At 43.8% G+C, this 15,553-nt stretch overlaps 1 protein-coding gene across 2 annotated transcripts; it reads left to right on the forward strand.

Annotated features, from left to right (window-relative positions):
- Nucleotides 1–1,772: 1,772 nt before the first annotated feature.
- NT5C3B (5'-nucleotidase, cytosolic IIIB) lies at nucleotides 1,773–14,787 on the forward strand. 2 transcript variants are annotated; one of them, XM_053359853.1, is made up of 9 exons: nucleotides 1,773–1,884; nucleotides 4,655–4,753; nucleotides 6,138–6,207; nucleotides 7,041–7,087; nucleotides 7,566–7,651; nucleotides 8,680–8,769; nucleotides 10,001–10,163; nucleotides 12,484–12,684; nucleotides 14,526–14,787. In XM_053359853.1, exons 1-9 carry the CDS (start codon nucleotides 1,882–1,884, stop codon nucleotides 14,661–14,663), a joined length of 897 nt encoding a protein of 298 aa, XP_053215828.1. In that variant the 5' UTR covers nucleotides 1,773–1,881; the 3' UTR covers nucleotides 14,664–14,787. The 2 variants fall into 2 exon arrangements, with proteins under 2 accessions (XP_053215828.1, XP_053215829.1); XM_053359854.1 differs by lacking the exon at nucleotides 1,773–1,884 and having other exon boundaries at nucleotides 4,658–4,733.
- The last annotated feature ends 766 nt before the right edge of the window (nucleotides 14,788–15,553 follow it).

Here is a 15,553-nt window from a genome sequence, read left to right on the forward strand (position 1 = left end):
CACATGACCCGGAAGCTGTACACCGGCTCCCTTGGCCAGTAAAGCGAGATGAGCACCGCAACCCCAGAATCAGTCATGACTGGAACTAATGGTCAGGGGTCCCTTTACCTTACTCCAAACAAACATGTTTATATTGACAGCTGGATTTCCCCAGCCACTCTGGGTGGCTTCCAACAAAATATTAAAATACAATAGTGTGTTAAACATTAAAAGCTCCCCTAAACAGGGCTACCTTCAGATGTCTTGGCCTAAATTCCTTTGTTTTCATAATGAAAGGCAGTGAATTGAGTCAAACCCCCTGGCCCATCTTGCTCAGTGACCTGCTTGAGACATCCTCCAAGTGACTCAGGCAGGAGTCTGAGATTCCACTGAGCTATGGCCCTTTCACCTTCCCCCATAGACGTCCAAGTGGAGAATCTGGAGCAGGACCTGCACTTGGAACAAGCAAAGGTGGTATGCAGAGGGAGGAAGTGTCACGTGGCGCGCTCTTCTGCGACACCTACAGCCTCCAGGGCGAACTACACACTGTTTTGGACTAAGTACACTTCGAACACCTTCCAGCCTTCGGAAGAAATAAACAGGAGAGGCAGGTCTCGGGTTGCGCCGCTGTTCAGCCTGGATGTCTTTCATCGTCCCTTAGAAACACAGTGCAAAACGATGATCCCAGCACAGACGGCATTTCCTCTTGCCCTACTTCCTGGCCTTAAGGATTTTGGGAAGGATTTCCACATGATAGGGAGGAGGCACTTATTTAATCATCACCTCGGTTGTTTCCTAACGGAACCATGCAGCCCTTAAAATAAAATTAAAAAATCCCTTTTCAAATGCTATTTTACATGCTTTATTGGGAGGGGGGAACAACTACAAAACCACAAGTGCACAGAGTGAGGTAAGAAGAAAAAACAAGAAATACAACCTATGTAGAAAACAAAGAAGATACTGTGTACGGTCCCAAAAAAAGAAAAATTGTCATTGTAGTTAACCAGATCTCTTTGCAAATCACAATAGAAGAGAGACAAATGAATGCCTATATATATATAGGCATTCATTTGTCTCTTCTATATATTCATTTGTCTCTCTCATTCATTCAATATATATATATATATATATATATATATATATATATATATATATATATATATATATGGATTTAAGGATATATATATATATAGTTAGCAAACTTTTTCAGCAGGGGGCCGGTCGTCTGTCCCTCAGACCGTGTGGGGGGCCGGACTATATTTTCAAAATAAAAACAAAAATGAACGAATTCCTATGCCCAACAAATAACCCAGAGATGCATTTTAAATAAAAGCACACATTCTACTCATGCAAAAACACGCTGATTCCCGGACCGTCCCCGGGCAGGAAATAAAAGGCGATTGGGCCGGATCCGGCCCCCGGGCCTTAGTTTGCCTACCCATGCATAACTCTGACTTTTTGAGTCTGGCAATGCCACTAATAGGAACCTTGCACGCACTGGCTCACATTAAGCTGCCGCGTAGCTGCGCGCGAGAGCGAGAAGGTCCGGTTATCAAGATCTTGCAGGCGGCAACTCCGCCCGGGGTGGAACTAAGGCAGGGTGACCCCAGATGCCTCACCTCCATCCCGGGGGGGGGCCGGAGTGGGGTTTGGGGGCGGGAAATGCAGCGAGCAACCCGGCCGCGAGCGAAGCAGCTTGCAGGAAACCTCTCCCCGGATCTTAGCCAGCAGCAGCAGCCAAGAACTCGGCCCAGACCCCGAGGGGCGGAGACGCAGGAAGGAGGCGGAGCCCAGCTCAGGGAAGGAGACCTCCCTCTTCTCTTTCCTTCTCCGGCTTTCTCCATTCTCGATCCCAGTTACAAAACTCCTCGTCGTCCGGGGACGGCTTGCTGGGCGAAGATCATGGTTAGATCCTGGGGAAGGCGGGCGGAAAAAGGAGGTGGCTTTGCTAAAATGCGCTTTTTTTTGCAAGCCGTCGGAGAATACGCGTTCCAAAAAACACGAGGTGCATTAATTCAAGATCTGTGGGGGTTTTTGGCTGCAAAGCAAATTGCATAGCGCTTTCAAGCCATCTCCCCTGCCATCGGCTATGAATATGCTCGTTTTGTAGGGTGAGGTTTGGGAAGGCGGAAGTGTGTTGGGGTGGGGGGGGGTTGGGGGTGGGGAGACATGTTGGGAACCCATTTTCTGAGCCAGAACTGGTAGGAAGGGGATGCGGCTTTTAGAGGCGGCCTTGCGCTTGTCCAAACAGAGTATGGGGTGTGTTTATATGACAGAATTAGGGGCTGAACTTTTCATAAGGCGGGTGTTTAGTATGAAGGAGGGGGGTGGGGGTGGGGGTCCAGGAAAACAGCTGTTTGGGGGGCGTGAGTTCCCCGTCTTTATTAGGAGGTCGCCAAAGACTGGAGGGACTCTGTGCCAGGGAGACAGCTGTCAGGAGCAGCTTTGCTTTGCTTATGATATTACGGTTATGTAATCCTTAAAACAACCCTGTAAGGTAGGCCAGTGTTATTATTTCCCCGACCCCCCCATTGCAGACAGGAGGGGTGGAGGCTAAAGCCGAGAGAGAGGGAGTGGCTTGTGCAAATTCAAGCTGGCAGTGACCCGATCTTGTAGCTTAGGCTCTGCTAAGCCAGCTGCCCTGATGCAAGGTGACCTGGGAGGGGGGTCAGGTTTGTGGGGTCAGGTTTCACGTGGTTTGAGGAGAGAGAGGGTCTCTGGGGTGGAATCGTGGGGGGTCCGTGACGGGATGAGGAGGGGGAAATTAGATCGTTATAGGTCTTTCCCCTCGGTGAACATGGTGGGAGATTTAAAGCAGAACATGGACTGCAAGAAGATCAAACCTCTCCATTCTGAAGGAAATCAGCCCTGAGTGCTCACTGGAAGGACAGATCCTGAAGCTGAGGCTCCAATACTTTGGCCACCTCATGAGAAGAGAAGAGTCCCTGGAAAAGACCCTGATGTTGGGAAAGATGGAGGGCACAAGGAGAAGGGGACGACAGAGGACGAGATGGTTGGACAGTGTTCTCGAAGCTACCAGCATGAGTTTGACCAAGCTGCGGTAGACAGTGGAAGACAGGAGTGCCTGGCATGCTCTGGTCCATGGGGTCACGAAGAGTCGGACACGACTAAACAACAACAACAACAAAATACTAAGGATGAATACTCTAGGTCAGCGGTTCTCAACTTGTGGGTCCCCGTATGTTGTTGGACTACAACTCTCATCATCCCTGAGCTCTGGCCTTGCTAGCTAGGGGTGATGGGAGTTGTAGTTCAACAACATCTGGGGACCCACAAGTTGAGAAAGGCTGCTCTAGGTGCTTGTTCATTGGTGCAACTGGGGAATGGAGGAAAAGCAAGGAGCCTTTGGAAGTAGAGGTTGGGAATCCACCGCCCTCCAGATGTTGATGGACTCCAGCTCCCATCAGCCTGCCAATTAAATAGTCAGGGATAGTGGAAGTTGTAGTCCCAGTGGTCTTTCAGGGAAGGCTGAAGGTCTTGGAAGGAAGTGCAGGGAGGTCCTTGGGAAGTAGAGGGTGCAGGTTGGAGGTGAGAAATTGTGTCCTTTTGCAAGACTGTCAAGAAGACTAGACTGGGGAGGGGGCAGGAATTGTCTGGGATGGTATGGGAGACTTGCTCTCTTCCCATTAGCTCCCAATGCCAATTTGTCGAAGTCCCTCAAACCCTTTGAGGCTTTGGCCTTCTCTGCAACTTGGCACTGACTCCTCAGAGTAGCAGCAAGCTGGGCAGAAAGGTACCCACAAACACACCTGTGTACACCATGCTTGCATTTGGGGATGCTGTGGGTGTATTTGGGCTTTGGGTCTTTCTTCCCAAGGAGGTCAAGTTAGCCTTCTCTCTGTTAAACTTTACATCAAAAAGTGAAGACTTTTCTATTGGCCCGAGATAATTCTTATTCAGCTGTGATTATTTTTTTAAGCCTCCGCTGTTTCTGGTTTTTTTTTTAATTCATTTTTATTGAGTTTTTCATTTTTACAATGTCTGTAATCATTACATTACATTCAAGTTTCAATTTCCCCTTTCCCTGCTGACTTCCCTTCAACTTCCATCCCTGGTTTATTACATCTCATATTACATCCTGCTGTTTATATATACTTCTGTATTATCGTGCTATTAAGTTTCTTGTTTTTTTTAATAAATAAAATTGCCAATGTTTATTTAAATCCTGGCAATGACACTGTATTTTTTTGTTGTTTCTGCAAATATGATGTAAAAGGTTCCCATTCTTTTTCAAAGTCACTATTGTCTTTTTCACGTAGTTAATCTGTTAACTTTACCAACTCTGCATAGTTCATTAACTTCTCTTGCCATTGTTCCTTTGATGGTATTTCTCCAGTCTTCTGGTTTTTTAGTAAATGTCATTTTAAAAGGCTCTGCTGTTTATATTTATTTATTTTTAACTGTAGTTTTATATTTATGCTGACCTTTATATAGCATTAATTCTGCATATCACTTATATGCTCCGCTTTTAACAATGTGTATTATTTGCATGTCATTTATACGTGCTGCTTTTCTGTGCTAGGGGCTCAATAACCCGTCTTGCTATTGGGGCCCCTAGTACAGAAATGTAGCACATATAAAATACTGTAAATAAAAAATAACCGAACACGCAAAGAGTACTGTTGAAAACGTCACGTGCTGTGTCTTTCCCTAGGTGCCCGAGCTGGAGAAAGCGACCGTCCGAATGAAGGATCCTGAACGCGTAAAAAATGTAATTTCAGCCCTCAGAAAAGGTGGGGTAGGAAAATTGCAGGTGCGTGCTCCTGTATTCATCTGTTTGTTGTACCCTTAATTTATCCCTCCCACCCATCCTCTTCCCAGATGTATTGCACAAGCAGCTGCATGAACCTCGGAACAAATTTTTACCTCAGGCGCTGCCTGGTTTTTGTCTTTGTCTATTTACTAGTGAAATGCCTGTCAAATGATGAGAACAGCATGGGTTTAATGCAGTGCTCAGGGTGTTTAAGCATATAGGTAAACCGTGAAGGCCTTAACATTCTGCACCAAGAAAGCCTTCACCTTAAAGTTGTTTCTTGGGAAATATGGCAATTTGGGGGTCATCTGGATTTCATGTGAAAAGTCAGGTTCCCCAAACAAGTTCTGTTAACAATGCTTTCTGCTGGTATCTCTCCAGCCTGCATCAGAGAAGTGATTTAAGAGCAGTTGGCAGACTAACATTCACCAACATCCAAAATTTTATTACACATAGATATAGGAGCTATAGAAATGCTAAAATGAAACCGTGGCAAAGATTGAATGGACTCATTTGTCATGTGTCACCAAAGCACAACAATTGTAGTAAATGGTAACAGAGACTTTTATTTCTTTCTTAAAATTGCACTTATTTGACTACCATGCGTCAAAGGTAATTTGCTTTAGCTCGGGTGAAGATGTATTGAATTTACTGGCCACGGCCTGACTAGTTTATGCTAGATATTGCTTTCTTCAAAGCAAGAAGAAACAAGGTTATTTTGGCAAATTATTATCTGTCTTAAGCTGAGTTTCCCTCTGTAAATGAAACCTGGCATCCTGTGACTTTGCTGCAAAAAACAAATGTTTTGATGGTTTGACAGGACAACTTGGAATGACTCCAGCCCACTGTAACTTTAGAATTTATTTGGTTCCTTCTCGGTCTCAGTTTTGAGCCTGTTTAGTGTGAAGCACCAATCATCAGGTGGAATCACTTGATGTGCAGAGATTCCATCGTGCCTTCCCACCTCCCCAGTTGATAGGCACTGGGAATCGTCCCTTAGCCCACCAAACAGCAGATGGGCAGGCTGAAGAGAGTGCAGTTGTGCAAATGGGGAGATCACCTTCCTCCCCATTTAAATCACACTCCATGCAGGCAGCTCCATCAGCTGTTTGATGAGCTAAGTTAGTGACACTTGACAAATTCAGCAGTGGTGATGGTAGCAGTGGCAGGCGGCATTGAAGGCCTGAAGGCTGCCCACCTGAGATTACTTGGTAACTCTTGAGAGTTACCAATTTCTTGGTTCCCTGAATCTGTAGAGTAGTTTCTTGGGCTAGGCAATGAATCCCTTGTAATCTCTCTCTCTCTCTCTCTCTCTCTCTCTCTCTCTCTCTCTCACACACACACACACACACACACACACATTTTCCCTCCTTGTTCTCTCCAGGTCATTTCCGATTTTGACATGACTCTGACTCGGTTCGGGTTCAACGGTCGACGCTGCCCTACTTCTTACAGTGAGTCCAGTTTTGGCCCTTTGCTATTTCATCTTTCTCTTGTAAAACACCACTGACTTTTATCTCTCCTTTTTGGTCCCTCCAAGCCTTTGGGACAGTCCACATATATATTGGCCTATTCCTATCTCTTTTTTAAAAAAATGGTGACACAGACCATTCATAACGTAAGAATATTATTCACCACCGTGAGCGGGGCAGTGGGAGCGGGGGTAACGGAAGACAAGTTACAACAATTAACTATAACATTGTTCACTGCTCCTGCTCAGGCTGCACAGAAAAAGCATTTTGGTTCCTGAAATTCATTCCAATTGTGCATATAAAATATAACTGATAGAATTCTACTGGATGTGGAATTAGTGTGTGAAAGCAGTCCAGATGCCATGATGCTCCAGATGGTGGAGATGTCAGGCACTATTCTGGTGCCCAGGCATTAGAACTTGGTCACAAGTGGTCGATAGCCAGGTGCAAAATGCGCCTGGCGCCTGGCTAATTTCGAACACTCACCCCAAATGAGAGTAAACTGATTCAGAGTTATTTGCAGATGGTACCTGAGTAAATATTTTCACAAGTGGTGGTCCTGGGAGAAGCTACAAGAATTCTGGAAAACAATTATTTTACAAAATTGGGCTTATCATGGGTCAGATACTAGATTTAGATCTCGGGATGGTGTTATTTTCCATATTTGATGAGGGGAACAAAAATGTTACTAAAAATTGTATACGTGACAAAAAATAATAATTGTTATAGTAGTTAACCAGACCTTAATACGGTATTTATAAAAATGAATTCGATATTTGGAATTTGGCATATATTTTTTGTGTGTGTCTCTTCAGATATCATAGATAACAGCCGGGTCATCAGCGAAGAAGGCAAAAAAAAGGTATGAGCTTTCATATCTTGGCATGGTGAAGTCTAAATCGACTTTCCAGTTCCATTCCCTCCTGCTGTTAGGAGCTCAAGGAGCCTTAAGTTCTATGAGGGGACCAAGACTTTGAAACAGAGAATTCTCCATTCCTTCTATTGAGAAGTTAAGACCTCATGAATGACTTTTTGAGTTCCCTCTATTCTGCAGCCTCCGTGTAAGTTTGACTTCCCTGCAACTAGTCCCCCAAGCAAGAAACCAAATAACAGATAACCTGAAGATGCTTTTCCTGTTTCTGTCCCCCACCCCCTTGGGGGACTGTACTCTGCAAGTACTGGCTAACGATCAATACCCATCCCATCCCCCTAATATGATGGGGAGCAGTCCTAGCCAGAACCTCCATCTTGGAAAACCTCCACCTTGAAATGTGCGTGTTTTATCTTCTGACTAGCTAAATATCCCCCCTTTCTTTTCTTGATACTGGGAACTGTTCCAGCTAAAAGATCTGCTCCATCATTACTACCCTATTGAAATTGATCCTTACCGGACCATGGAGGACAAGTTGCCCCTCATGATAGAATGGTGAGTATTTGTGTCAGAGGAGGTGATGTTTTCCTTAACGGGGAGGAAGGGTGCTTTCTTCCATTACAGAACACACACACCCCAACTCCATTAATGAGAGTCCCCCCCCCCCAATTTTTAAAATTAATTTTCCAATTTTATAACAAACATAAAAGAAAAACATTACAATATATAAAAAAAGAACAAACATATATCCTAGCTGTTAAAATGCTAATTTAAATATCATTGTTAGATGACTTCCTGGAATCCCCCCTAGCTGAGTTTCCATAGAACTCATTTGTAACAGTTTTCCAATATCCACTTTCAAATAAAATTAACTTATTCAATTAACATCTTTCGTTCTTTTCATAATATTTTCAATCCAAAATGTTGTACAATTCAGCATATTTTACTCCTAGGCCAATTTGGTACTTACAAGTAATTCTACTTACGTTATCTTAGAATATCTATCTAAATAGTCCTTGATATTCTTCCATTCGTCTTGATGCTCCTCCTCTTGCTGTTCGCGGATTTTTCCAGTCAGGTCGGCCAGCTCCAAAAAGTCCATCATCATCATCTGCCATTCCTCCACTGTTGGTATTTCTTGTAATTTCCAGTTTTTGGCTAACAAAATTCTTGCTGCAGTTGTGGCATACAAAAACAGTCTAACATCTTTCTTGGGCAATTCCAAACCTATTATTCCAAGTAGAAAGGCTTCTGGCTTTTTAAGAAATTTATATTTCAACATTTTTTCAACTCATTATAAATCTTTTCCCAGAAGTCTTTCACCTTGGGACATGTCCACCACATATGATAAAAGGTACCTTCCTTTTCTTTACATTTCCACCATTAACGAGAGTTTTGAGGATCTTAAAAGGGATCGGGGGCACAGACACATCACCTGAGACAGGTCTGATCTGTGGCGGTCAAGCAAACACGAGAATCGCTCATGTGCCTGGAGAAACAAACTAACTAGAGGTTCTGTAAGCTCAATAGATACACCCACAGAGGACTCCTGGTCCCTGATAGGACAGGTGTGTGTGTTCCAGGTGGACTAAGGCCCACGACCTCCTGGCCCAACAGAAGATAAAGAAAAGCGATATCGCCCAGGTTGTGAAAGAGTCGGATGTCATGCTCAGGTACAAAATTTGGATGATGTGTGCAAGAAGAGGTGGGCAGGTGGGATGGGGGAACAACTTTATTTTTGTGGTCTGTGTCCTCCTCTGCCTCAACCCTTCCGGAATTTGCTGTCAGGGCAAGGTGGAATTTTGACACACTTGAAATTGAAGTGTGCCATTGTGTTCCGGAGTTTGAGGGCTTGCTGATTTTTCACACGCCTACTTGGTACACAGAATGCAGATATTTTAAACTTGCGAGAAGCGAGGTTACAGGGAACCAGGCAGAAGGCCTTCTCGGTAGTGGCACCCACCCTGTAGAACGCCCTCCCACCAGATGTCAAAGAGAAAAACAACTTACCAGATTTTTACAAGACATCTGAAGGCAGCCCTGTTTAGGGAAGCTTTTAATGTTTAATAAATTACTGTATTTTAATATTCTGTTGGAAGCCGCCCAGAGTGGCTGGGGAAACCCAGCCAGATGGGCGAGGTATAAATAATAAATTATTATTATTATTGTGCAGTCGTTGGCCAGATTTGGCAAGGAAAAACATGGCTGTGGATGGGGAGATTTGGGGGAGCAGCAGGACTGGAAGCCGTAAACGAGGGAGAAGCAGCCAGAGCCCGAAAGGCAGTTCTGTCACAATTGATAGCATTTATATATCATGTTCAATGTATTCAAAGCATTTCACATTTATTAACATTTAGGCTAGTAGGGTAGGTCAGCTTTATTATCCTTGTGGAAGGGGTTGAGGAGACAGAGGCTTATCTAAGGATCTCTCCACACATTCATTTTTTGTTTTTGTTTTTAGTTAACTGCACAATTAAGATGTAAATCGTGATTACAAGAAGTGTGTCTCATGCATGTACACTAGTTGGTGATCTAGGATTAATGGCAGCTTCCTACCAGTCGAAAGTGGGTTTGTCCCATGTAACGTGTGCCATATCCCTACAGCAGAGTGGATTTTCAAGGCAACTGAAATAATAAGCAAAAACGTTGTGTTAAAATGATTGCCAAGCAAAACATTGTGTTAAAATAATTGCTTTACATCGAGTTTCCCATTGTTATATTGTATATTTCATTTTTTTTAAAAACCATGCTTACATACGAATTGGTTAATTTAATCACTGCAATATTTTTACTGTGTTTGGACATTGCAGTAAGCCGTGGTTTAGTGAGCCATGAATTGAAATAGCCTTGTGTGTTTCACCATTTCAGTCGAACGTTAACACTTCCTCTCTTTCTGGCATTCAGAGACGGCTTCAACATCTTATTTGACCAGCTTCACCAGAACAAAGTACCCCTCTTCATCTTCTCGGCAGGTGTGGGTGATGTGCTAGAGGAGATTATTCGCCAGGCTGGGGCGTTCTATCCCAATGTCAACGTGGTCTCCAACTACATGGATTTTGACGACAGCGTGAGTTGATCCCACTTCACTTTCCCCAACTCCTATCTGCCCTGGCATGGAAGCGGTGTGCCAATCTGAACACCATGTGTGTGGGTCTTAGAAAGGTTTGGGATGGTATTAATAGGAGGGGGTAAAATGGAAGTCGTGTGTGTGCCTTCTGGGGTCAGCCGGAAAGTGCCAGGCACTACAAGGATGAGCAGAATTTTGGTTGTAGTGATAAAAATTATTTATAAGAGACTCAGTCCCAGCTCTCATTGAGCCATCAACACAACCACGCCTCTCTGGTGCTGTTCAGCGAAGAGCATGGGCAAAGAAATAAGCTGGATGAGAGCTTTAAGTGCACATGGCGGAGAATTTGTCACAAAGATGATTGAACAGGCGCTATAGGACATATTCATGTTTACTACATCCAGGTGAGGAATCATTTTGCTGTATAGGGAAGTTTTTTTTTAATGTTTTTGTATATGGAAACCACTAAGTGACTGGGGCAACCCAGTCAGATGGGCAGGGTACTTGAACCCTTGGAGGTGTGCTGTGTGACATGTTTGCTAGGCACTTTGAAGGTAAAATCACTCATCTCTGTGATGACTTGGATTCCATATTTGTGACAAATTTGGGTGAAGTGTCCAATGCAATGTCTAGGCCAGTTTCGTGGGATCAGTTTAAGTCGTTGAGGCATGAGGATGTAGATAAGGTGCTTCAAAGAAGCACCAAGGCTGTTGTCCATTCAGCATCTGTGCAAGACTTTCCTTTTCCTTTTCTTTTTTTCTATAATTTTTTATTAAATTTTCTGTTTTTACATTTTAGAATATTCATTTAACCAACCTTAAAATTTCAGTGACTTCCCTTCTGCTCTTTCCATGGTTCATTTTACAAAACATAAATCCCTGTATATTTTATATAAGCTAAACCATTCAGTATTCCATTATTACATCCATCAAAACTTTTTTCTTAAAAAATGTTTAGGGCTGCTCTCATTTTCCTACTCATATTGAAATACTGCCCCTCAATGAGGCCAAACTTAGATTCACAAAATGTTTAGGGGTATGCGTCCCTCTGCGTCCCCCCCCCGAAAAAAAGCACTGATTACATCCATCAAAACTTATTTACACTGTTGAATTTATCTTAATGCTGCCCATGTTTTCAAATAGACACAATTTTCCTCCATATATATTCAAAAAAACATTTTCCAATCTTCTTTAAATGTATGTTCTTCTTGTTCTCTTATTCTATGTGTTAGGTCTGCAAGCTGCACATTTTCTATCAGTTTGAGTTGCCAGGGAATTCCCAGGTGTTAAAAAAGGTTATTTATGCATGCCACTACTGCGTCGGTTGTTTCCTTAGCCCCAAAATGGAATTTGAGCAAAGTCCCAACTAAAGAAGAATGGCAACTTAAAGACTTTGCTTTTTCAGTGAGCTTTCTAAGAGGAGATTTCTATTTGTGTTGGATCTTGAAGGATTTCTGTACATGCAATTGTTTTAACTGTTTTTATATAGGTGTTTATTGTTTATTGTGAAATTGCCTGGATAAGCTTCAGATGAAATGATTTGTAAATTGAGAAGGACAGTGGACCTGTGAAAAAATCAAAAGCTTCTGGAACATAGTACTGTATATCATGAGCTTAAAAAAATGTTTAAGTATAACTTTATGAAAAATACAGAAGCTTTTCTACTAGGGATAACGGACACAGGTATAGCAAGAGAAGATCAGAAAATATTCCTCTATGCTACAGGAGTGGCAAGGATCTTAACTGCTAAAAACTGGAAAAAGAAATTGTGCCAACAAAAAAGAAATGGCAAGACAAACTGTTAGAATATATTGAACTTGCTAGAGTAACAGAGGCAATTAGAGATCACACTGGACAAGAGTTTCAAAAAACATGGGGAAAATGCAGAGAATACTTCACAAAACAGTGCCCTAAAATACATACCTGGACTTGTTTTGATTAATGTCTGCAGGAGACTTTGTGGATATTTAAGTTATAATTAGAAAAATCTTAATAATTATTCATAAAGGAAACAGCTTATAAGAAGTAAATAAGGAAGCCAGATACAGGATAAAGGAGGTCTTTTATTTGGTTGTTTGTATTGTTGTATGTTATGCTTATTGTATGTTATGTTCATGTTTAATGAGGGCAGATTTCTATATGGGGGGGGTTTATGTTATGTTAAATTTCCAATAAAAATTATTTTAAAAAAAGAAAGAAAAGGACACTTAACGACTTTGAAGTAATTACTGCTGAGTAGTTTGGCTGCACACAAACGCAGCACAGAAGCTGCCTATCTCTGTGACTCGTTTATCTCATTTGTTTTTGTGTCCTCCATGCAGGGAGTTCTGCGAGGTTTCAAAGAGCCCCTCATCCACACCTACAACAAAAACAACACGGTCCTGAAGGATACAGAGTATTTCCAGCAGCTGTGCACAAGGACAAACATCTTACTCCTTGGAGATTCCATGGGCGATCTCAGTATGGCAGATGGTGTCGTTGATGTGGAGAACATCCTCCGGGTTGGCTTTCTGAATGACAGGGTGAGTTGGGATTACCCAGCCGGGCACAGCTGACTGTGGAAGGGCTGTGAGACAAGGTGAGATGGCCCTTTCGGGTGGCAGACTTGGAGAGCTGGGAAAGTGGCCCTCGGACCATGAAAAGATTGTGCCCCACCCCTTCTTGTGCTGCCAACAAAGGCTTGATCTGCAGAAATTAGCAGAAAAAAGCATGGAGCATAGCTGTCAACCGTCCCTTTTTTGGCGGGAAAGTCCCTTATCCCAGTGCTGTGTCCCACTGCTGTCCCTTCTGGATGATGTCCCTTAAATTTCCTGGGTTTCAAAGGAAGCAGCTCCTCTCCCTCCCTCCCTGCCGGCCAGGGAGGAGGGAGGCTCCAACTGTGTTGCTTGGCTGCGTTGCTCACCCAATAAGGAGTCTACGAATGACTGGGGGGTGGAGCTTGCATGCCTTGTGCCGATCAAATTGGCCGCGTTGCCTGGGGACTTGCCTTTGCTCAGCGCTTCACAGCGGAGAGGTGACGGTGGTTTCCCTTGCTGCACCCCCTTTGCCGGGTTGCTGTGCTGTGGGAACCACCGCTTGAGGCTTCGTTTTGGCTGCTGGCTGGGCTTTCTGCCTTTGGCTCGGAGGGGCTCAGAATTCGAACACACCCGTGCTGGGAAAATCCCTTATTTTGGCTGCTGATCCCTTATTTTTGAGGCTGCTGGTCCCTTATTTTCAAATCTGTAAGTTGACAGCTATGACATGGAGATATATATATTATTACCTGCAGATCAAAACTGGTGTTAAAGGCATCACTGCGGTGGCTGATTATAAGGCAAAGCAACAGGCAAATATGAAGATTCATTCAAGTGGCTAAACATACAAAGCATGCAGTTTGCTTGCAAGCCTGCAGTTCTCATGCTCAACTCTGACACCCCCTTTTCTGGATCTTTTGCTGTTGATATCTGAATGCATTCTAGAATTTGTGAGAACTGCAGGCTTGCAGGCAAGCGACACATTTCGTAACGAACAGTAAATGTAACCCTGCGGATTAATTTAAACTAACTTTAAAACACATGATCAAGTGCAAGGCTGAACTGTTAGGTTAGAGGTTATTTTATTGGCATTGGTAACTGGCTCCTCTGGATCATCTTGGGTGATGAAGAGCAGGGTGGAAGCAATAGCTGATCTCATGGAGGAATCTTTGAAGTAACTTCAGGCTAGAACACCACTTGGAAACCACTGTAACAACACTGTGCTAGCCAATGCTGAGTGCCTGTAAGACCTATTCATCCTGCCTATGAAGGTGACCCAGAAACTACAACTAATCCAGAATGCAGCAGCTAGACTGGTGACTCAGAGTGGCCGCCGAGACCATATAACACCAGTCCTGAAAGACGTACATTGGCTGCCAATACATTTCTGAATGCAATTCGAAGTGTTGGTGCTGACCTTTAAAGCCCTAAACGGCCTTGGCCCAGTATACCCGAATGGGTGTCTCCACCCCCATCATTCAGCCCAGACACTGAGGTCCAGTACCGAGGGCCTTCTGGCGGTTCCCTCATTGTGAGAAGTGAGGTTACAGGGAACCAGGCTTCTAGGTGGTGGTGCCCTCACTGTGAAACGCCCTCCCACCACATGTCAAGGAGATAAAACAACTATCTGACTTTTAGAAGACATGTGAAGGCAGCCTTGTTTAGGGAAGTTTTTAATGTTTGATGTTTTATTGCATTTTTAACATTCTGTTGGGAGCCGCCCAGAGTGGCTGGGGAAACAGAGCCAGATGGGCAGGATATAATAAATTCTTCTTCTTCTTCTTCTTCTTCTTCTTCTTCTTCTTCTTCTTCTTCTTCTTCTTCTTCTTCTCCCCCCCCCCCCCGTGCAGGTGGAGGAACAGCGGGGGAAGTACCTTGAAGCCTATGATATTGTGCTGGAGAAAGATGAAACGTTGGACGTGGCAAATGGCATCCTTCGTTTTGTTTTGGCCGAAACAGCCCAAGCCACACAGCCCACTTGTCCTTGACAAGCTGCCAAGATACTCCCTCCTCCATTTCTTACTGCCCTTTGCTATGCCATAGACACATACCAGTTCTCCCCGTTTCTTGCCATTGTCAGTATCCTAGATCATTAAAACTGAGCCGAGCTGACATGTAGCCTCTTCTCTCAACCACCCTGTTCCTTACTTAAAACCCAATCCTGGCTGCACAAGGCAAGACACGTGGAATCGCCTTGTGGTACATTTCTCGGCGGACCAAAATGTAGAATTTGTGAGGAAGCAATCGGGCCTCTAAAAGGCAAGCCAACGCTTGAAGTTTCTCTTTGGGGTACTGCTAGATTTAGTTAAGAGGATGAATTTCCAGAGCAAACCAATTGCGTTTAAAATCACCCCAGGTCTATGGCAACTTTCAGGTGTGAGTTCCTGCTGGTTTCTTGTTCGCAGCAGGCTGATGATGTGAAGGGGTTGTGGACTCCAAACTGGGCTTTTTGCACCTCCTTGTGGCTTTGCCGCATTGTGCAACCCGATTGTGCACATAGCGATCGTTTCATATGAGCAGAGAACACCCAGATTCCATGTTTTGCAGTGGATTCTTGCAAAGTGTTGCTGCAGGTTTGCAGCCTGCTGTCTGCTAGGTGTGGGTCAATGCAATTTCAGCCACTCTGTTCCTCTTTAAGCCACGCCATCCCTGGCTCTCCTATGGCTTCCTCTGTTGCAGCAGACACTCGGACAATGTTTCCTTAACAGCATTGTCTATTTTTTAAAAAGGCCACAATTTGTGTTTATTCATATGCAGTGTCCCCCTGCCCCCCTGCATGTGAAACATCTCTTAAAACGAAAATCTAAACATAATAGGGGGTGCCAATGGTGAAATTCACTTTTCAGTCAAAGCACAAGCCAGTGATTTAAGAGGACAT

Source organism: Podarcis raffonei, chromosome 13, assembly GCF_027172205.1.
Source record: "Podarcis raffonei isolate rPodRaf1 chromosome 13, rPodRaf1.pri, whole genome shotgun sequence".
NCBI classification, from domain to species: domain Eukaryota; kingdom Metazoa; phylum Chordata; class Lepidosauria; order Squamata; family Lacertidae; genus Podarcis; species Podarcis raffonei.

Coding starts and splice junctions, on each gene's coding strand:
- NT5C3B (XM_053359853.1), top strand. Junction 8,770..10,000: donor GAGTCGGATGTCATGCTCAG/GTACAAAATTTG, acceptor TCTGGCATTCAG/AGACGGCTTCAACATCTTAT. Junction 12,685..14,525: donor TTGGCTTTCTGAATGACAGG/GTGAGTTGGGAT, acceptor CCCCCCGTGCAG/GTGGAGGAACAGCGGGGGAA.